At 39.1% G+C, this 17,630-nt stretch overlaps 1 protein-coding gene across 1 annotated transcript; it reads left to right on the top strand.

Annotated features, from left to right (window-relative positions):
* Positions 1–78: 78 nt before the first annotated feature.
* Positions 79–16,385, top strand: LOC117258442 (glycine amidinotransferase, mitochondrial-like). Its single transcript, XM_033629368.2, has 9 exons — positions 79–286; positions 3,875–4,084; positions 4,243–4,438; positions 9,199–9,389; positions 9,674–9,811; positions 11,070–11,234; positions 13,000–13,063; positions 13,983–14,099; positions 14,235–16,385. Exons 1-9 carry the CDS (start codon positions 218–220, stop codon positions 14,345–14,347), a joined length of 1,263 nt encoding a protein of 420 aa, XP_033485259.1. The 5' UTR covers positions 79–217; the 3' UTR covers positions 14,348–16,385.
* Positions 16,386–17,630: the final 1,245 nt, after the last annotated feature.

The following is a 17,630-nucleotide window of genomic DNA, read 5'->3' as shown; positions in this document are numbered from 1 at the left end:
ACAGAGGCAGGTTTAGGCAGATGACATCACTAGACGTTACACAGTTTAAGATAAAACAGCCAGAACTGTCAAGAGGCGGTTCTGAATAACAGCTGCCTCAGAGGCACGTAGATCCGCTGATATTAAGTTGGCTGTGAGCTGAGTCGTCTTTACTCAGTAGCAAACTAAAAGGTGGATCCGTTTGATTTCACTGACACGCTCATTATCACACTGGACAATGCTGCGGATCGGCCGTCTGAAAGGAGGAAACAGGGGGGCCGACGCTGGCCGTCTATTCGGAGCCATGGTTGGTGTTTTAGGGGTTTAATGCCTTCTGCTTTTAGAAAAAGGAAAGGAAAAAATGGGGTAAAAAGGCACATTAGCGAATAATAGAAAAGAAAATGTAGCCTGCGACGTTTTCTTCTTTAGCTGAGCTGCTTTCACTTAAGATTAGTTCAGTGTTTATAGATTCTTCTCTTTTTGTCTTAAGCGTTTTATTACATAATATAATTTGGAAAAAAAATCTAATGTGAAAGAGACTTCATGAAGACTATACCGTTTGATTCATGTGAGTTACCAGCCGGAACATGTATTTAACACTAATTACACTTAATATCAGACAATAAAATAAAACAATGAACAAGCAATCATGCAGCAATGATAATTACACAAAACTTTTTTTTTTTTTTTTACAATTAGGCCTAATACAAATATTTTATTAGGCTACACTGTATTTTTTCGCTGAGGCATAGAAAAAAATACAGGCACTGGGTTGTCCATCCATCCGTCCTTTTCTTTGAACGTCACATCCAAGGACGTCGGTTTGCATATGGACGGTAGGGTCATATCACCACCAATATTTTGGGAGGACAGAACTGTTCCTACCAATATTTAAGCAAACTTGTTTGCATAATCCTCATTCTGACAGTTCTGTGCATAGCTGATGGGACAAATCGCCTCTTGCACTGATTCGTTAGGGGGGCAGTGCATTTAATTTTTCAATGGGGTATGATTATTTATTATGCTGGATCAGAGGATCACCTGATCGCTGATCACACAGCTGATCGATCGATTAGATTCACCACCTTAAATGTCGCATAATGCCTGTAGATGGTGGTATTCAGTCATTTTCAAGCTAATTCATGAACTGAAAAATTGAACAAATACAGGGAAGATGAAATGAGAATGATCAGTAGAGTGCAAATGTCCTAAATTTTGAGCATTTTAACTGTAGCATATTTTTCTTATTGTCCTTACTCATGGTAAACTGCTTTTCAGTCTTGCTATTTCTGCCTATTTGCTGTGGTCTTGATTGCTCTGTATTAAAAAGTCTTAAGAAACTAACACTCCAGTATGACAGGAGATGTCAAAGGGTATCATAATCCTGAGTTTTATTCATTTTATTGTGGTATTTTATGTTAATTGAGATCATTAAAGAAATTATCTCAATTAAAAAATGGTCCAGATCACAAACCACTATACGTAGACTAGTCAAATCTGGACTAAATTAACATGGAGACTCCAGAGACTCATTCATTTGTGAAACCTTTATTCTAGTTGTGAAAATGCAAAAAAGGGTGATTTCACTGCTTTTTTCCCAATCCAGACCACAATAGACCAGGTCCATATCACAAACCACTATAGATAGACTGGTCAAACCACAATCAGGAGCATTAACATTGAGATCATTAAGAATATTAATACTGGAGTATTAGTTTCTAGACTTTATAATAGGATCAAGACCACAGCAAATAGACAGAAATAGCAAGACTGAAAAGCAGTTTATCATGAGTAAGGACAATAAGAAAAATATGCTACAAACAGTACACTCTACTGATCATTCTCATTTCATCTTCCCCATATTTGTTCCATTTTCAGTTCATGAATTAGCTTGAATATGACTGAATACTGCCATCTACAGGCGTTATGCGACATTTAAGGTGGACCGAGAAATTCCAATTGGAAGCTGTGAGCGCAGTAGTTGGAACAAACAGCGGGGTCTTTCCTCACAGCACCAAATTGCCTGAATTAACAAAATAGTCAAATGTCCAGCGATGGAAAGTGACTCATTTATCCTTCTACAGACTTTAGTCTCAGTTTAAATCAAGCTTTTTATGGAATTCCGTATAAATACGAGGACGCATCGCTCCGTGTCTCTCCTCGGCGCTGAGCTCCAGAGGCGGATTTGGGGGCCTGGGAGCCCAGGCAAGTTACCATGCTTTATTTTCACTCATTCTCTTTCTGGGGATGTTGATAGATTTTTGGCAGCTGCAGAGAAAGTACTCAAAACCTTTTTCTTAAGTAAAATTATTAATAGCACAGCAAAACTTAAAGTACTGCAGTCAGCAGAGGAATTATTTACACAGTGTATTTAAATGTAGCTACTTTAAGTCTGTTCAAGACTGAGCTTTTAATTCCTCTATAATGCTGGATAGTTTATTAAATAAGAATGCATCATATTTTAAATGTTACATTTTGTGAGTAAAAATCTGAATCTTCAGCATAACCAGTAACATTAATTGGTCAGGTGACTGCAATGGTATGGTGTTTTCCTCTTAAGTACAAGTATACAGTTGTGGGGATATGTGGGATCTGTTTTGAATGTGCATACAGTTTTGTACATTAGCAGAGATCTTACTGAAACATGCAAGCTAATTAAGTTCAGGGGTTTATAAATATATGTAAAATGAACTGATCTATTATTGATATGTATAGGTGCCACTTGCACATTTAAAGAGTTTATTCCTCCAGTAAAAGACACAAAGTGAGTGAAGTAAACTGTGCCTATGTGTGTGTTAACAGGGACAACATGAAATTAGAAAAGGTGAAAAGGAGACAAAAATATTTCAAAGTAATACAGACTGACTGAGAGCCTTACTGCATTATATTCTATTATAGCCTATTTTTACATTTAGGAAACATTGATGTCTGTGTCCTGGGGGAGAACCCCCAGATCCCCTGTTTAATATGTGTCCCTACCAATGCTGAAATAAGACCTATGCCACTGGCAATATCTCAAGAACAGCAGGTTTTCTTCAAATTTGGGACACATGTCCACTTAGGCTCAACAAATGAACTGATTAGAATTTGGTGGTAAAAGATCAAAGGTCAGGGTCACCCTGACCCTGCTATCGGTCTTATTCTCATGAATGTAATATCACAAAAAGGCCTTGTGGGTATTTCTTTAAATTTGGCACAAATGCCCACTTGGACACAAGGATGTTCACATAGGTTAAATGATAGATTTTGGTGGTCAAAGGTCAATGTGACCTCACAAAACATGTTTTTGGCTTTAATTTAAAAAATCATATGCTAATTATTACATAATCCCACACAAATGTCTAATGGAATAAACTGATGAAATGATGACATTTTGACAAAAGGTCAAAGGTCAACTTCAGTATGACATCCTAATGTTCTCCAAAAATACCTGTGTGGCCATTCTTCACTGCTGAAACTCATATCTCAGGAACAGAAGGGGAGACATTTGGTCAGATACTGAATAGGTGACACAAATCTTGGGTGTCCACCTTGAAACTGTGCTGATTGTATAGATCTTCTGTGCTGCTGGGTTAAAAATGTGTGTGAACCACTCTGTTTTAGAGGCTTCTTAGCAGCAACATCCATATTTAAAGAATTGTCAGCTTTCCTGTCTACATATGAGTCTGGACAGACATAGATGTAAACTGTAACTGTAACTTGACTGGATTGCGGAGGTATACAACCACAAGGCAGTAATTCCAGTTTAATTTAAAATGGTCTATTGAATCTAAAGAATTGCTATGTTTTGTACAAATGCCCTTCTCAGTAGGTTTTCTTGTCATGTCATAAATGCCATTTCTGTGCTGCAGAACCTTTAAAAAAAAGGCCGTGATCTATTTTCTTCCCTCCGCAGCTCAGCCAGGCAGTGAATGAATGGCTGCAGAGGGCATTCCAGAGCACTTCCAGTGCAGTAGCTCCACAGCCGCACCGTGCAACTGATGGTACTGAGCCTGCGCAGCAAGAATGTCCAGTCTGCAGCTACAATGACTGGGATCCTCTTGAGGAGGTGCTCGTGGGTTGCGCTGAAAACGCCCATGTGCCTCCCTTCACTGTTGAAGTGAAAGTAAGTTATCATGTCAAAATGACTTATGTAAACCAGATGGGCCACTACTGTGTAGGTTTTCTACCAAAAAGCAGCATCATAACTGTAAAATTATGCCTAAATTGACTTGTGAGACATTGAGATAACCCCATGTTGTCATATTGTAAACCTCTCAACAGGCTACCGCATATGAAAAGAACTGGCCCTTCTTCCAGAAGTATGGAGGCAAGCCTTTTCCTGCGGACCACTTGAAAAAAGCTGTTTCTGAGATTGAGGAAATGTGCAATATTCTGCGTCACGAGGGCATCACTGTAAGACGGCCAGAGCCCATTGACTGGTCCGTGGAATACACAACTCCAGACTTCAAATCATCAGGTAAAGAAATAGACAAAGCAGAAGTATCACTAACCAATAAGACCTTTACATTGACCTTTACATATACTTCTAATCCAGCACATTTCAGAGTAAAGTATTGTAGGCTACTTTTTTCTCCATTAGGCTTACAATAATCTCCCAGCTTTACAGTAGTTACCATGTACTTTCAGATTTGTATTGTGCATAGGCTACAAAATGATCCATTACATAATAACATATGATGCATTTTTACTGATTAAATGAGTTAAAGTATATATCTATATCTATATCTATATATAGATATAGATATGATATAGATTTGAATTTTTTCTCTTTATTTTTACCTAATTCACTTTAATCTAAATTCAGCTATTTAAAGTTTGAAAAAATGGCTACATGTTAAAAATACAGCCTTGTCTGCTTATCACTAGGGTTCTCTCTGTTAAGCTCAAGATTATTTCAATCAGGAGAGGCAAAAGAATTAAATGCTATGAGAAATAAGTTGTTGTAGTAGTAGTAGTAGTAATGAGCAAGACATGGAAATAGTTGAGGTAAAGTCATGTATTAGTGGAGGATCATGGATAAACACGGCGCATCCACTGGATTGTTTCAAAAGCTTGCCACATTGCAATCTATAGTAAATTCAGAAGTGCGTCACTGTTTTTAAGAATATGCTGTATTAATTATCATCTTTATCTCCAAATGTTTTTATTCAAATGCAACCAAAATTTACTCAGACATTCTTTGGATACTAGATATCATGTTTCAACTGGTGTTCAGATCGGTTTAACAGTTAGTCTGCAGTGATATTCATTCTATACGCACAGCATATTCTATTTCATCTCAATTTTAACCAAATGTCACCAAGATATTTGACAATATACCTGAAATCAGCAGAATGATGTGAGTTTTTTCCCCAGAATTTTATCACCAGCGCTTCAACTGTAATTGATATCTCACTGCATTTTGAAAATAATGACCAATGAACTTTAGAGGGGGCGTGGCAGAGGAAGAGGAAACAACAAAGAAAACAATGCCCCATTGTGCACCCTTTAGTGGTCTTCACAATAAATAACCTTTTAAAATAATAATGCTGTTCTCTGAATACATTAAATCATAAACCAATCATCTATCTTTGAAACTACAATGTAGGCCTATGTTCAATTACATCAATCAGGCTAACAGCATTCTGCTATCTTCTCCTCATTTTGTCTCTGCTCTTCTAATGTTATTTTTCACTCCTTCCCTTTGCTCTCCCCATTTTCTTCCCCTCCTCTTTTTTTTAAATAGTCATGCAGTAATTATTATAATTAACCTTGAAATAAGTGATAAAGTTGGGTGTATTAACTGTGATGGAAGTTGAAGACAGAGGGGCAGGGCTTAACTCAAACAACTGTCAAGTAAACCAAAACCACACACTTTCAATTGAGAATTGGTGCCATGGGACACATTTTTGAAAATTAAATGTAAAATTATTAAAAGAAATGGGGGGCGGGGGGGATCAAAAATGCCACTTATCCAGTCAGAGGCTAAAGAGACAGGGGTTTGTGCACCACCTGGGTTCTGTGCATGTGCCTGTGTGGGTGTAGCTTTTGGAGCCTCTAGTGGCCAGTAGAGGAACTGCTCTACAGATTTTTGGCACTTACATTTCGGCTTGTGTGGTTAAACCAAACTGTTCTGATTTGGAAATTGTCAAATTCAGCTGTTTTGTCAATGATATTGGCAGTAGACATCTGACACCAAAAGCCACCGATACGATCACAGCGGTATGATACGCTGCTGGCTTATCACTATGTAAAGTGGCTGAGCCTTTCTCAGTGTCATGATACACCGAACAGTGCCTGCCGCAGCAGTGACATTTGCAGACAACACCATAAGTTCATAAGGCAGCCAGACGGCACCAGTTGTACTGGTATGAGCCGCTGTTGGACGGTGTTGGTTTGAAACATGGCCGGTAATGCTGCCTGCTGCTGTCAGGCTACATAACCAGCACTGCTCACAGTAAACTGCACCCTGGACACTTTTGGGACACTATGGACACTTTATAGACACCACTATAAGCATTGTTGTCCCCCATGTTCTTGTTTATTTGCACATTCAATATTCACTTTGCACTAAATATGTTCACTTTAATCCATTACTTACTTTTTATCCACTGCTCATTATTATTATTATTATTATTATTATTATTTATTGCTGTTTCTTGTATTTTTTGTACTTTTTTCTGCATGCCTAGTTTTTTTAAGTTTTTAAATACTGAAATCTTTAATTTGACTCTTTACCCTTGACTGCTGTAACACTGGAATTTCTCAATTGTGGAATCAATAAAGGTGTATCTTATTAGGGGCCGGGCAGCCTAAGCTGCCAGGACCCTATTGTTATCCTGCATGTTCTTCTTCTTCTTCTTCTTCTTCTTCTTTTTCTGAGGAAATCATACTTCCCATGCACGAAAAATCACCAAACTTTGCACAAAGGTCTAGTCCCATGCCAGATTGCCTCAGCTGCAAAAAGAGGCCAATAGTCCTGATGGTGGCCCTACAGCAAGCCTCTAAAGTTCAAAATTTTGAAAATTCACAACAAATCAACCATATGTGCTACAGATTTGCAACTTTCACCAAAATGTAGCCCCAATACTGAAGAAACTTTTGTACATTTAAACCTATTGCAAATTATAAAGTCCATCACTCTGTTTTTTTCAAAAACTGTAAAACCTATTAAACCTATCTCCTCCCACAATTTTTGCTCAATTGACACCAAACTTGCTACAGAGCATCTTCAGACTGTCCTACACAAACGATCCACACAGATTTTTGATTTATCAAAAATTGAGCCTACAGTGCATCAAAATGTTTGACTGTAAACGATATTGTAAACATATACTTGCAAATTCTTGCTAAATACATTTTCAATGTTCATTAAAAAAAATGACAAAATTTTGGAGTCATGGTAGATGATGTCTGAAAAATATCAGAATTTTATCTCAAAAACTGATTTTTTTTTACAGCATTTTGAATTTCGCTCTCATGCGAACGATTGGAGTCAATGCAAAAATGGTATTTTTAAACATCAGTTTTTCACTTATGGAGCCAATAAATCATTTTTATTTTTGTCTTAATAACTGAATTTTTGACAGCCGTTTGAAATCTGCTTTTACACACTAACAGCTGCTGTCTTGCACACAGGTGACTGGCTTAGTCAATTTGTGAAGCTACATGTGACATTTCTGTTTGCCAATTAGCTCAGTGAGATAGAGGATGGTTCTTGGTGTTGAAGATTGTGAGCTCAAGCCTCAGCTTGTGCAACATTTCCAAATGAGAAATCTACCCAAACTTTTCATAAAGGTCCAGTCCCATGCCAGATGTCCTCAACTGGAAACACAAGACAATAGTCCTGATGGTGGCACTACAGCAAGCCTCTGAATTTCAAAACTTTGAAAATTCATAACAAATCAACCATATGTGCTACAGCTTTGGAACTTTCACTTTGAAATTTGCTTTTCCATGGCATGGATGGCTACTGTCTGGCACCCTGATGCTTGGCTTAGTCAATTTGTGAAGCCACACATGAACTGTCACTTGCCGATTGGCTCAGTACGATAGAAGACAGACCTCAGGCTCAGAAGTTATGAGTTCAAGCTTCAGCTAAGGCAGAACGGACGTTCTAATGTGAAAGTCCTATGTTCAGGCATCATGCTATATGGATTAGAAACTACTAAGGTTAAAATAATTATGATCCAGGTAGTTTTGCGGAGAAACAAATACTCTTTATCAACACTTTTCCCTATTATCCCTTGTCTCTTTTCCCTGTTTATTTGGCTTAGCTATCAGTCAAATATGCAGAGTCCACCCAATAGCTACTTTTACATTATAAAAAATGTTTTCATCTTTGTCACCATGGATAATGTTTAGCTTTAAGCTAGATCAGGCCAGTTTGTTCATAATTGCTAGCAGTTAATGTTTTTCTTACTTTCTTGTTCTTGAGTTTTTTCTTTCCTTTGTATATTATGAGTCTGATCACTTCAGCCACTCATCCACAATTTGAAGGGCATGCCATAATTATATGATGTAACTTCTATGTTGTGATATGCTTTGTTTTAGTGTGTGTGTGTTGCTCAGAATTGCCTAATTTTGCCTAAAATTGCCCAGCCCCGACCATTGCTGCGCAGCAGCTATAATCTTATCTTATCTTAATGATGCAATATAAGGAGCTGGAAAGTCCCAATAGAGCGGCTGGGAGGGGTGGTGGATGGGTCAAACAGACCTTGGATTTTCACTTGCAATGCCGGTGTTTGCTTCCTGTATGAATGTGGAGTTAGGTTTTCCAAACCTAACCACATGCTTTTGTTGGTTGCGGCATCCTGGAACGTCAACAACAGAAGCAGGGGGATACCTAGTGCGTAATATGTAGACATGAAAGGCCACAGGCAAAGCAGCGATATGTGATGACTTGGGATAAGACACATTAATTAAGCTGAAACCTAAGTGAGTGAGTGGGTGAATTCTGTTTGCCAATGCTGCCATGAGGTCATAAACCAGTATCCAGGATTGAAGTTTGCCGGTGAGGTAAACGGCAGCTCAGAGAGTCGTAATAAAATAGGTACTCATTAGTTTTAAAATAATTACAGTTTAGGTTCTTTGTAAGATCAGAATTGTTACCTCCTTATCCCACAACATCACATCTTGTTCCACAGTACCTACATAGTTTTCTATGTACTGTACTGGTACACTGTTAGCACAAAAGACTAAACAGTAAATTTGGAGTAATAATGCTGTCTGTTGTAGGAATGTATGGTGCCATGCCCAGAGACATCCTTTTGGTTGTGGGAAATGAGATTATCGAGGCTCCTATGGCCTGGAGGGCTCGCTTCTTTGAGTACCGAGCTTACAGACCTTTGATCAAGGAGTACTTCAGAAATGGAGCTAAATGGACCACTGCTCCTAAACCCACTATGGCTGATGAGCTGTATGATCAGGTGAGGCCCTATCTTGTGAGATTAGGACAGCACATGTTAAATGTGTGAACTTTGTAAGACTAATGTTTTTTAAAGGGTTGGGATAATGTCCACATTTCCATATATTCCTAATAATTCACCTTCTTGTTTCGCATTTAAGAACGTAACTTCAACACAAAGTTGAACCTTCATCATATCACCACTGAACTCTTTGCTATGCGCTGTTTATTGCCCTGGATGTGGCAATAGACTGTATTGTTAATTGATCAATAGAGTGTAAATTATTATTGCGTGGTGTCTGTCAGGACTACCCCATCTGCTCAGTGAAGGAGAAACAGAAGCTAGCTGCGGAGGGGAAGTTTGTGACTACAGAGCACGAGCCCTGCTTTGATGCTGCCGACTTCATGCGAGCTGGGAGGGATATTTTTGTCCAGAGGAGTCAGGTATGAGGGCTGTTAAACTTGTGAGTCTGTCTGCTGTATGAAGGGTGACTTTTGTAAGGCACCCAAAGTACAAATTCTGAGGTCTGTAGTCTGAAGTTAAACATCTATTGCAATATGCAGAATGGAAGATTAGATAACAATTTTACTACTGCTAAAGTTTAGATGACTCATCTCACGTAACAAGACCAATCACCACAGTACTGTATGTGTCAGCACTAGAGAAAGGTCTGGTAGCACTATTGTAAGCGACGTGGGTGTGAGAGAAATTAAACTATCCAACATGTTCTGGGATTTCCTTATAACTTTAGTGATGTCCTCCCTCTTTATTTTCACCCCTCAAAACGACCAGCTACCTGAACAGCACCGACTAGTTTAAATGACTGATACAAGTGCATCTTAACATTACTAAATATGTGTCAACAAAGTGGGTAAAATAAATTCAACAGTATAAACCTGAGTTTGCACTATTATGTTTAGATCACATTTGCTCTTACATTATCATTCTGCTATAGAGGAAAAAATGCCCTGGATTGTTCATTTCTCTAAACCAGTCACAGTCATCCTGGACGGCACTAGGCCCAGAATGCAGCCACCGTGCCGTGCAAAATAGTGTTGCGGTCAACACACACAGAGACAATGCTAACTGTTAGCATTACACAGCTAATGTTACCAAATAGTTATTAGGGGTTCAATGACAGTCGAACCATTTTGGTATTGGTGTGAGTTTGTTGGGACCATTTAATGGCTTTAAGTGTTAGCACTGCTGCTGTGTTAGCTTGTGCTAAACAGACAAACACAGCAGGAAGATAATAGCTCCGTTGACAGCAAAAACAGAAAGTTTGCTGATGTGGCAGTGAGTCAGGATAGTCTGGAAACAGACCCCCAGAGCAGAGAGGAACGAACTCCGGTACCGTTTGACTGGAGACGTTTCAAAAGAGGTGGCAAATCAACTCTGAAAACAGAGCAAAATCTGTCATGAGAATCCAGTGAGATGGAGGCTGCGCTCCTCCGAGGTGTGTTCACCGACAGTGAAAGGGCAGTAGAATGCCCGCCAAAATTGCCGGCCAATGGCAGGCTCATAGTTACGGTCTACATCCGGTGACATGACATACAGAGGTCTCTTGAGTGCTTGTGAACACCAATTTACCATTTATTCTCTTAGAAATTAATACAGGTAGATAAACGCTCAAGACTATGCATCTAGTTTTACACCATGGGTAACTTCCTTAAACCTACTTTGTTTGTTCGTTTTTTTCAGGTTACAAATTACATGGGTATTGAGTGGATGCGCCGCCATCTGGCTCCAGACTACAAGATCCACATCCTTTCATTTGACGACCCTAACCCCATGCATATTGATGTCAGTTTTAACATTATCGGACCAGGACTGGTGCTGTCAAACCCTGATCGCCCATGTCACCAGGTACTGTGGGTAGGGGTGGGGGGAAAAATCGATTATTAGATGCATCGCGATGTGGATGTGGACAATTCGGCATTGATTCACATGATGTTGGTGGAACCAAAGACGCGGAACTCAACTGTGAAGTCAGTGTAGCACCTGGACAGTCTACAGCGCAGACAAGCTAAAGTTAACTTGTTCTGATTCATCTTCACAAAAGACAGCAGTTGCAAGCTTGTTTTAATTTAATGTCTAAATAATTACATTTGCAAGGTGAACATGAAGTATACTGTGAATACTTACTTAGACTACGCCATCACCCAGAGACTAACATTAACAAGAGGAGCAGCGCTCAGCTTGTATACTGGTTTGTCTCTCATCTGAACGCTGGCCAAGTACGGCCCACCCCATCCTACTAGCCCCACAACCCCCGAAACAATGTCTTGCGTGAGAGAGGAGATAACGAGCGACGAAGAAAAGTGAGAAGGAAGCTACATGCACAAATGGAGCCGACTAATAAAAAGCGCAAAGCGGGGGGCAGAGAAGATGAGAGATAAAAAGATTTTTGACAGGCGGAGGCTGCCAAGTGTATGAAAATTGTAAATTGAAAAAAAATTACTAGAATTACTATTATTATTCCGCAATTGAAAAAACACATTTGTTTGCGGGGACCGGGGCTAGCAGTGGCGGTGCACCGAGGCAGAGGCACAGGACGGCAGGGAACAGGAGGAGGCTCACAGTGTAGGAGAGGGAGGCACGCCAGGTGATGGAGGTGAAGTGGTAAGCAGCACTACAGGGAGTGTATGTCTAGCTATTTGAACTTGACACAGGACACTTGACACTTGGATGCATGCAATTAACATTAGGTGGTGCTCCCAGTCCCAAGTACAATGAAGCTGAGGGACAGACTAACTCCAGTCGTGATGATGAGGAGGATGCAACCAGAAATATGACAGTTGCAATGTGAAGGCATAGCCTACTATGCATTACATTTTAGCCAGAGGAAAACATTTTTAGTAGTACTAAGTGGGACTTTTTTGTTGTAGTAATAAGTTGACTAAAAATTGACTATAGGGCCTACTGCCCAATTTATACCTCCTTAGTTCATGGCTGTGAGCCATGGAGATATAAATTGGGCTTATGTAATACAAGAGCAGGGCAGGGCAGGGCAGGGCAGACAGTTACTGATGTCTTTGTATAATAATTAGTCAGTGTGTTTGTGTAGTGTGTACAAGCATAGCTGTAGAGGATCATAGTTAGAAATGCATGGCCCAGTACGCCTGAATGTCCCAGGCTGACTTTGTGTCCCAGTCTGCCCCTGCACTGGAACCTACGCAGTGGCCGTGTGTATATCCCATATATATGCGTATCCCATAATGGATGAGCGTGAGCATTGGCAGATGGATACAATCTGACTGGCACCCCCTGATTCAAAAGTGAGGGTATGGAGGTTGGTTGAAGGGGAAAGGAAAAAATTATTTGTTTATTTAATTAGGGATCACCAAAAATACAGTCTGCTACATTTTAAAAGAAAGAGAAAAATAAATCATGTGTTGAAATCAAACATTGTGATGCACTGATAATTTTGTTATCAAATCATTACCCTCTGAATTGTAATCAAATTGAATCGTGAGGTGCCTGGAGTTTCCCACCCCTCACTCTGGGGCACCAAAAAGCTACTTTTCATATCTCACAATATCCTGTGTTGCACTCTTGTGGACTGATACTTTGACTTGATAAATATCAAAGGGCCTCATGATCATGACTGATCTTTTTCCTTCAACCTCAGATTGACATGTTCAAGAAGGCTGGCTGGACTATTGTGAAACCTCCACCACCTCTGATGCCTGATGGTGGGTTCCAAAACTTATCTTGTCTTACAAACAGTTGTGCTCATAAATTTACATACTCCTGGCAGAATTTGTGAAAGTGTATATTTTTTTGATAATATGGCTGATCATGCAGCCCACTAACAACATGCCAAACAGCACCTAAACCACACCAAAACAAAGTAATTTGGAGTGATGAGACCAAAACTGAACTTTTTGTTCACAATTATATGCTATGTTTGGTGAGGAGTCAACAAGGCCTATGACAAAAAGTAGACCATCCCTACTGTGAAGCATGGAGGTGGATCGCTGATGTTTTGGGGGATTTTTACCTACAGGGGCACAGAGAGTATGTCAAAGTTAATGTTAGAGTAAATGCAACATGTTATCAGAAAATAATGGAGAACAATTTGCATTCATAAGTCTGGAAGCTGTGTGCTTGAGACGCACACTTGGACTTTCCAGCATGTCAGTGATCAAAACACAAGGCCAAGCTGACCATTCAGTGGCTACAACAGAAAAAGCTGAAGGTTCTAGAGTGGCCATCACAGTCCCCTGACCTAAATTTCATGCAAGACAACTTAAGAATTAACGGGACCTGAAGGCTTTTTGCTGAGAAGAATGGGGAGCTTTACACCTGAGAAAATAAAGGGCCTCATCCAAGAGCTAAGGGTATGCAAACTTTTGAATGGGGACTATCTGATTATTTTCTTTATTGCTGTTTTGTTTAATGATTGTGCTTCTCTGTGATGCCTTATAGTTGAATTTAAAACTCATCAAGTATAAAGGAAATGTGTTTTGCCTGGTCACTCATGTTTTCTTTAAAGAATGGTCCACATATAACAAATTTTGCCAGGGTATGTAAACTTATGAGCACAACTGTAAGCAAAACATTTTGCATTTTTACTGGGAAAAAAGACCCTCCCTCTTCCTTTCTATATAGACGACTCAATGTGGATGGCTACCAACTGGTTGTCCATGAACATCCTGATGCTGGATGAGAAGCGAGTTATGGTTGAAGCCAATGAAAGCCCCATTCACAAAATGTTTGAGAGCCTTGGTGAGTCTGTACTGTATATTCAAATCATCTTATTTTTGCATCATCTAAGATTAATTTCAGCTGATATTTTGATCTTCCAAGTGATCTGTGGGGAAAATACTCTGTACTTGAAGTATGAATGTGTGTATGTTGCAGGTATCAAGACCATAAAGGTGAATATTCGCCACGCCAACTCCCTTGGTGGTGGCTTCCACTGCTGGACAACTGATATCCGTCGCCGTGGTACCCTACAATCCTACTTCCACTAGACTTCCCAGAAACAGGCAGTGTTTATTGAGCTTTGAAGATTAAACCCTCAGTCCCAAATCTTAATTCCATTTCTAATTATTGATTCTTTATTGGCAGTTGATGGTGTATCTACGTACATAATCATAAATCTGATGGTGGCGAATTTCTTTAAAAAAGTATTTGTAATTTGTGTTTAGGTTTCACCTGCTGCAACTCAAAGTCAAAGCATCCATCCATCTATCATCTGTAACCACTTATCCTATTCAGGGTCGCAGAGGAGCTGGAGCCTATCCCAGCTGACACTGGACAAGAGGCAGGGTACACCAGACTATCACAGAGCTGCAGAGACAGACCACTATTCACACTCACATCCACACCTATGGGCAATTAAGAGTCACCAATTCACTTAACCTAACTACTTTTTTTTTTCTTAAAAAGGAACAAACAACCATGGTTTCAGGATGAGGTCGTCCCACCAATTGTACATTGGACATACAAGGATAAAGATTTGCAACAGAAGATTTATCTAACAAGTTTCAAAATTTTGTTGGGTTACAAACATTAGACAGGGTTTCCACGATCATGGGAAACCTGGAAAAGTCATCGAATTGCATAATCACATTTTCGAGGCCTGGAAAGGCCATAGAATTTTGTTATCTTTTACAGCAATCTCCCATGAGAAACCTTCCACATAATGGATACTTATTTTCTGTAGTCTGATGACATAATGTACTTGTAATATGCGTCATTGTGTGAAATTTACCATCAAGTACATTTCATCATTTTCATTTTAGTTTGAAACTGATATGTCTGAGAAACATCAGGGAAGAGGTGTTATAAAATATATTATGGGTCCTTGAAAATTCATGGAAAAGTTTTGAAATTTTTCTCATGAAAATGTGTGGGAACCCTGATTAGATGGGACACCATGACAAAATGCTTCATTGGGACACCTCTCATCTAAAGGACAGTGCTATGGTTAGGAAGTCAGCTAGGAAGCCAGAAAACCCAGAAAAAAAACCTGACACAGTGAGAACATGCCAACTCTACAAAGAAGGGTCTCAGCTGGCTGGGGGGTTTTAACCACTCGCTTGCTGTTAAGTGACAGTGTTAACCACTGCCACATCATGTCTCCCAAAGTCAAAGCAGTAAACAGTAATTTCTTCACACCATTACTTCAGTCAGTAATCTCCATATTAACTGCATTTCTGGCCTGGCTTTTGTGAAGCTAAATTGTTCATGGCTCATACATCTAAAAGTAATAACTTTGAGGATAAAGTACAGTTTGGTATGTTAAAGTCATCAAACAAGAAAGACAGAATCTACCTATGTCAGAAACTGTAACTCTATCTTTTTTCCAAATATTTTTCTTTTTAAAGAAATGTATAAAAGTTGTTAAGTAGATCATTAAAAAATATTCATGCCTTATCTCTAGATTATTAGCAGTAAAGATTTTGACTAAACAGAAAAAGTTATATTTTTATCTGCCATTCACTGAAAAAGCATTCGGTCCATATCATATATGTATTTCCTTTGCCGTTTCTCCTATTACGTATCCAGGCCAGTTATATGCTATGAGTCATTCTCACTGAACTGCTTGCTTGCTTTTGTGTGCAAAGCAAAAATGCCTAGTGCCAAAAAAAGATACATAAATTTGCTTTTTGTTATAGCAATTATATTAGAATAATATGCTCAGTATTTCCTGGTTTATATGAGAGGGTCTTTGACTGGACCATTATTAGACGTGGCTGTCTACCTTGTAAAGTCTTGCAGTTTTTGGTGTTCAGCTATGACCATTTTTGTCCAAGCAGTGACGTCCCCATCTGACCAATGTTTGCTGGGTTAACAGCAAACATTAAGTTAGAAATACATCATTACTTCAAGTAAAAGTTCTACAAGCAAAAGTTGTACTTAAAGGATTGTTATGCAGGATTGTCCATTATGCCAGGTTCAGATTACTGTTCACTATGTCACTATGTCAGATTAGGTGATTGTGAAGTCATAAAATCTTGCTGTGACTTGGCTGACAGACATGACAGACTACACGTTGGTCCACAACCAGTCATACCTGCTCCTCTTTCATGAAGTGCCTGATGTCATTGGATTATTTTCGTCCTTTTTTTTTTTTTTTTTGTAATTATTACTGTTATTTCAGTTACTGTCACTGTTCATGTCCAGGCTGAAGTTTTTTTTTTTTTGTATTAACTTGAGTTGGCAGGAGCTACATTTGAAGTACTGCATACCAACCATGCAAGTCATTGAGTCCTCTACAACAACTTCCTACTAATGTTTTACAATAAAAGCCATTTTAGAAAATGAAGAGATTTTTGAAACCCAAATTATAAGGGGCTTTTAGTTGGATACAGGAAGTGTTGAGTTTGAACTCGTGGCGCGATACATTAACTTTAATAAGGCAAACGGGAGCAGATTAAAAATAAAATAAGAAAAATACAGAGGAAATGAGAAATAAAGTCCTGTGTCTGGAAATAAAGGCATGTTTTTAATGTAGTCTGTTTCATGTGAAGCTGGTATCCTCTGCAGTTGTGGTAAGTTATAGCTCTGCCACTATCTGTGAATTTTATTCCTTTATATCCATTTCTAGCTGCAAAAATCACATCAAGTAACCACTTAAATGAGTGAAACTAGAAATCTTCAGCTGAAATGTACAGTTGTTGTTCTTGTAGGTTAATAGCATTTAAGTAGCTAACATTAGCTTATAAGCTTATAAGTGGGCTAACTTTGTTTGGGATGGGGACGGTGATTAGCTAGCTGGGGATTTTCAATTTCCGTCCACTTTTTTTCCTTTTTGAAGCTAACAATCTTGAAAATAATAGATATAGCCTAGCTTCTAATTCAGTTATTAATGTCTCTTGCAGAATTGCTAAGTTAGTCCATAAAATGACTAAAATTACAGGACTATCTCTCCCATCTTGTCCTCTCTGGCATAATCCTCTTTTTCTAGCAGGAGACATACCATTAGTCAACACCAGGTGGCAGAATTTCAACGTAACTGAGATATAATCAGGGAACAGCCATGCTATTTAATCAGAAAGAAAAATAAGTGTTGTGGTTTGTATTTGCTGCTTTTATTTTGATAGTATGTTCCGGTTGTGTGTGTGTGTTGTTTGGGTAACTTTACTTTTGTTCCTCCGGAGGCACCCTTCTACGTCGAGGAGTGATTGGACTCACCTGTTTCTGCTTTGCCAATCAAGCCGCCTACTTTAAGCCTGCTGAGACACTCCTCGACGCCAGAGTATACAGAGAACCTCCGTGGTATCAGCTTGGCTTCCGTTTGGTAACATT

The sequence above is a fragment of the Epinephelus lanceolatus genome, chromosome 2 (genome assembly GCF_041903045.1).
Source record: "Epinephelus lanceolatus isolate andai-2023 chromosome 2, ASM4190304v1, whole genome shotgun sequence".
NCBI classification, from domain to species: Eukaryota; Metazoa; Chordata; class Actinopteri; order Perciformes; family Serranidae; genus Epinephelus; species Epinephelus lanceolatus.
This window is presented reverse-complemented; position numbering and strand designations above follow the sequence as displayed.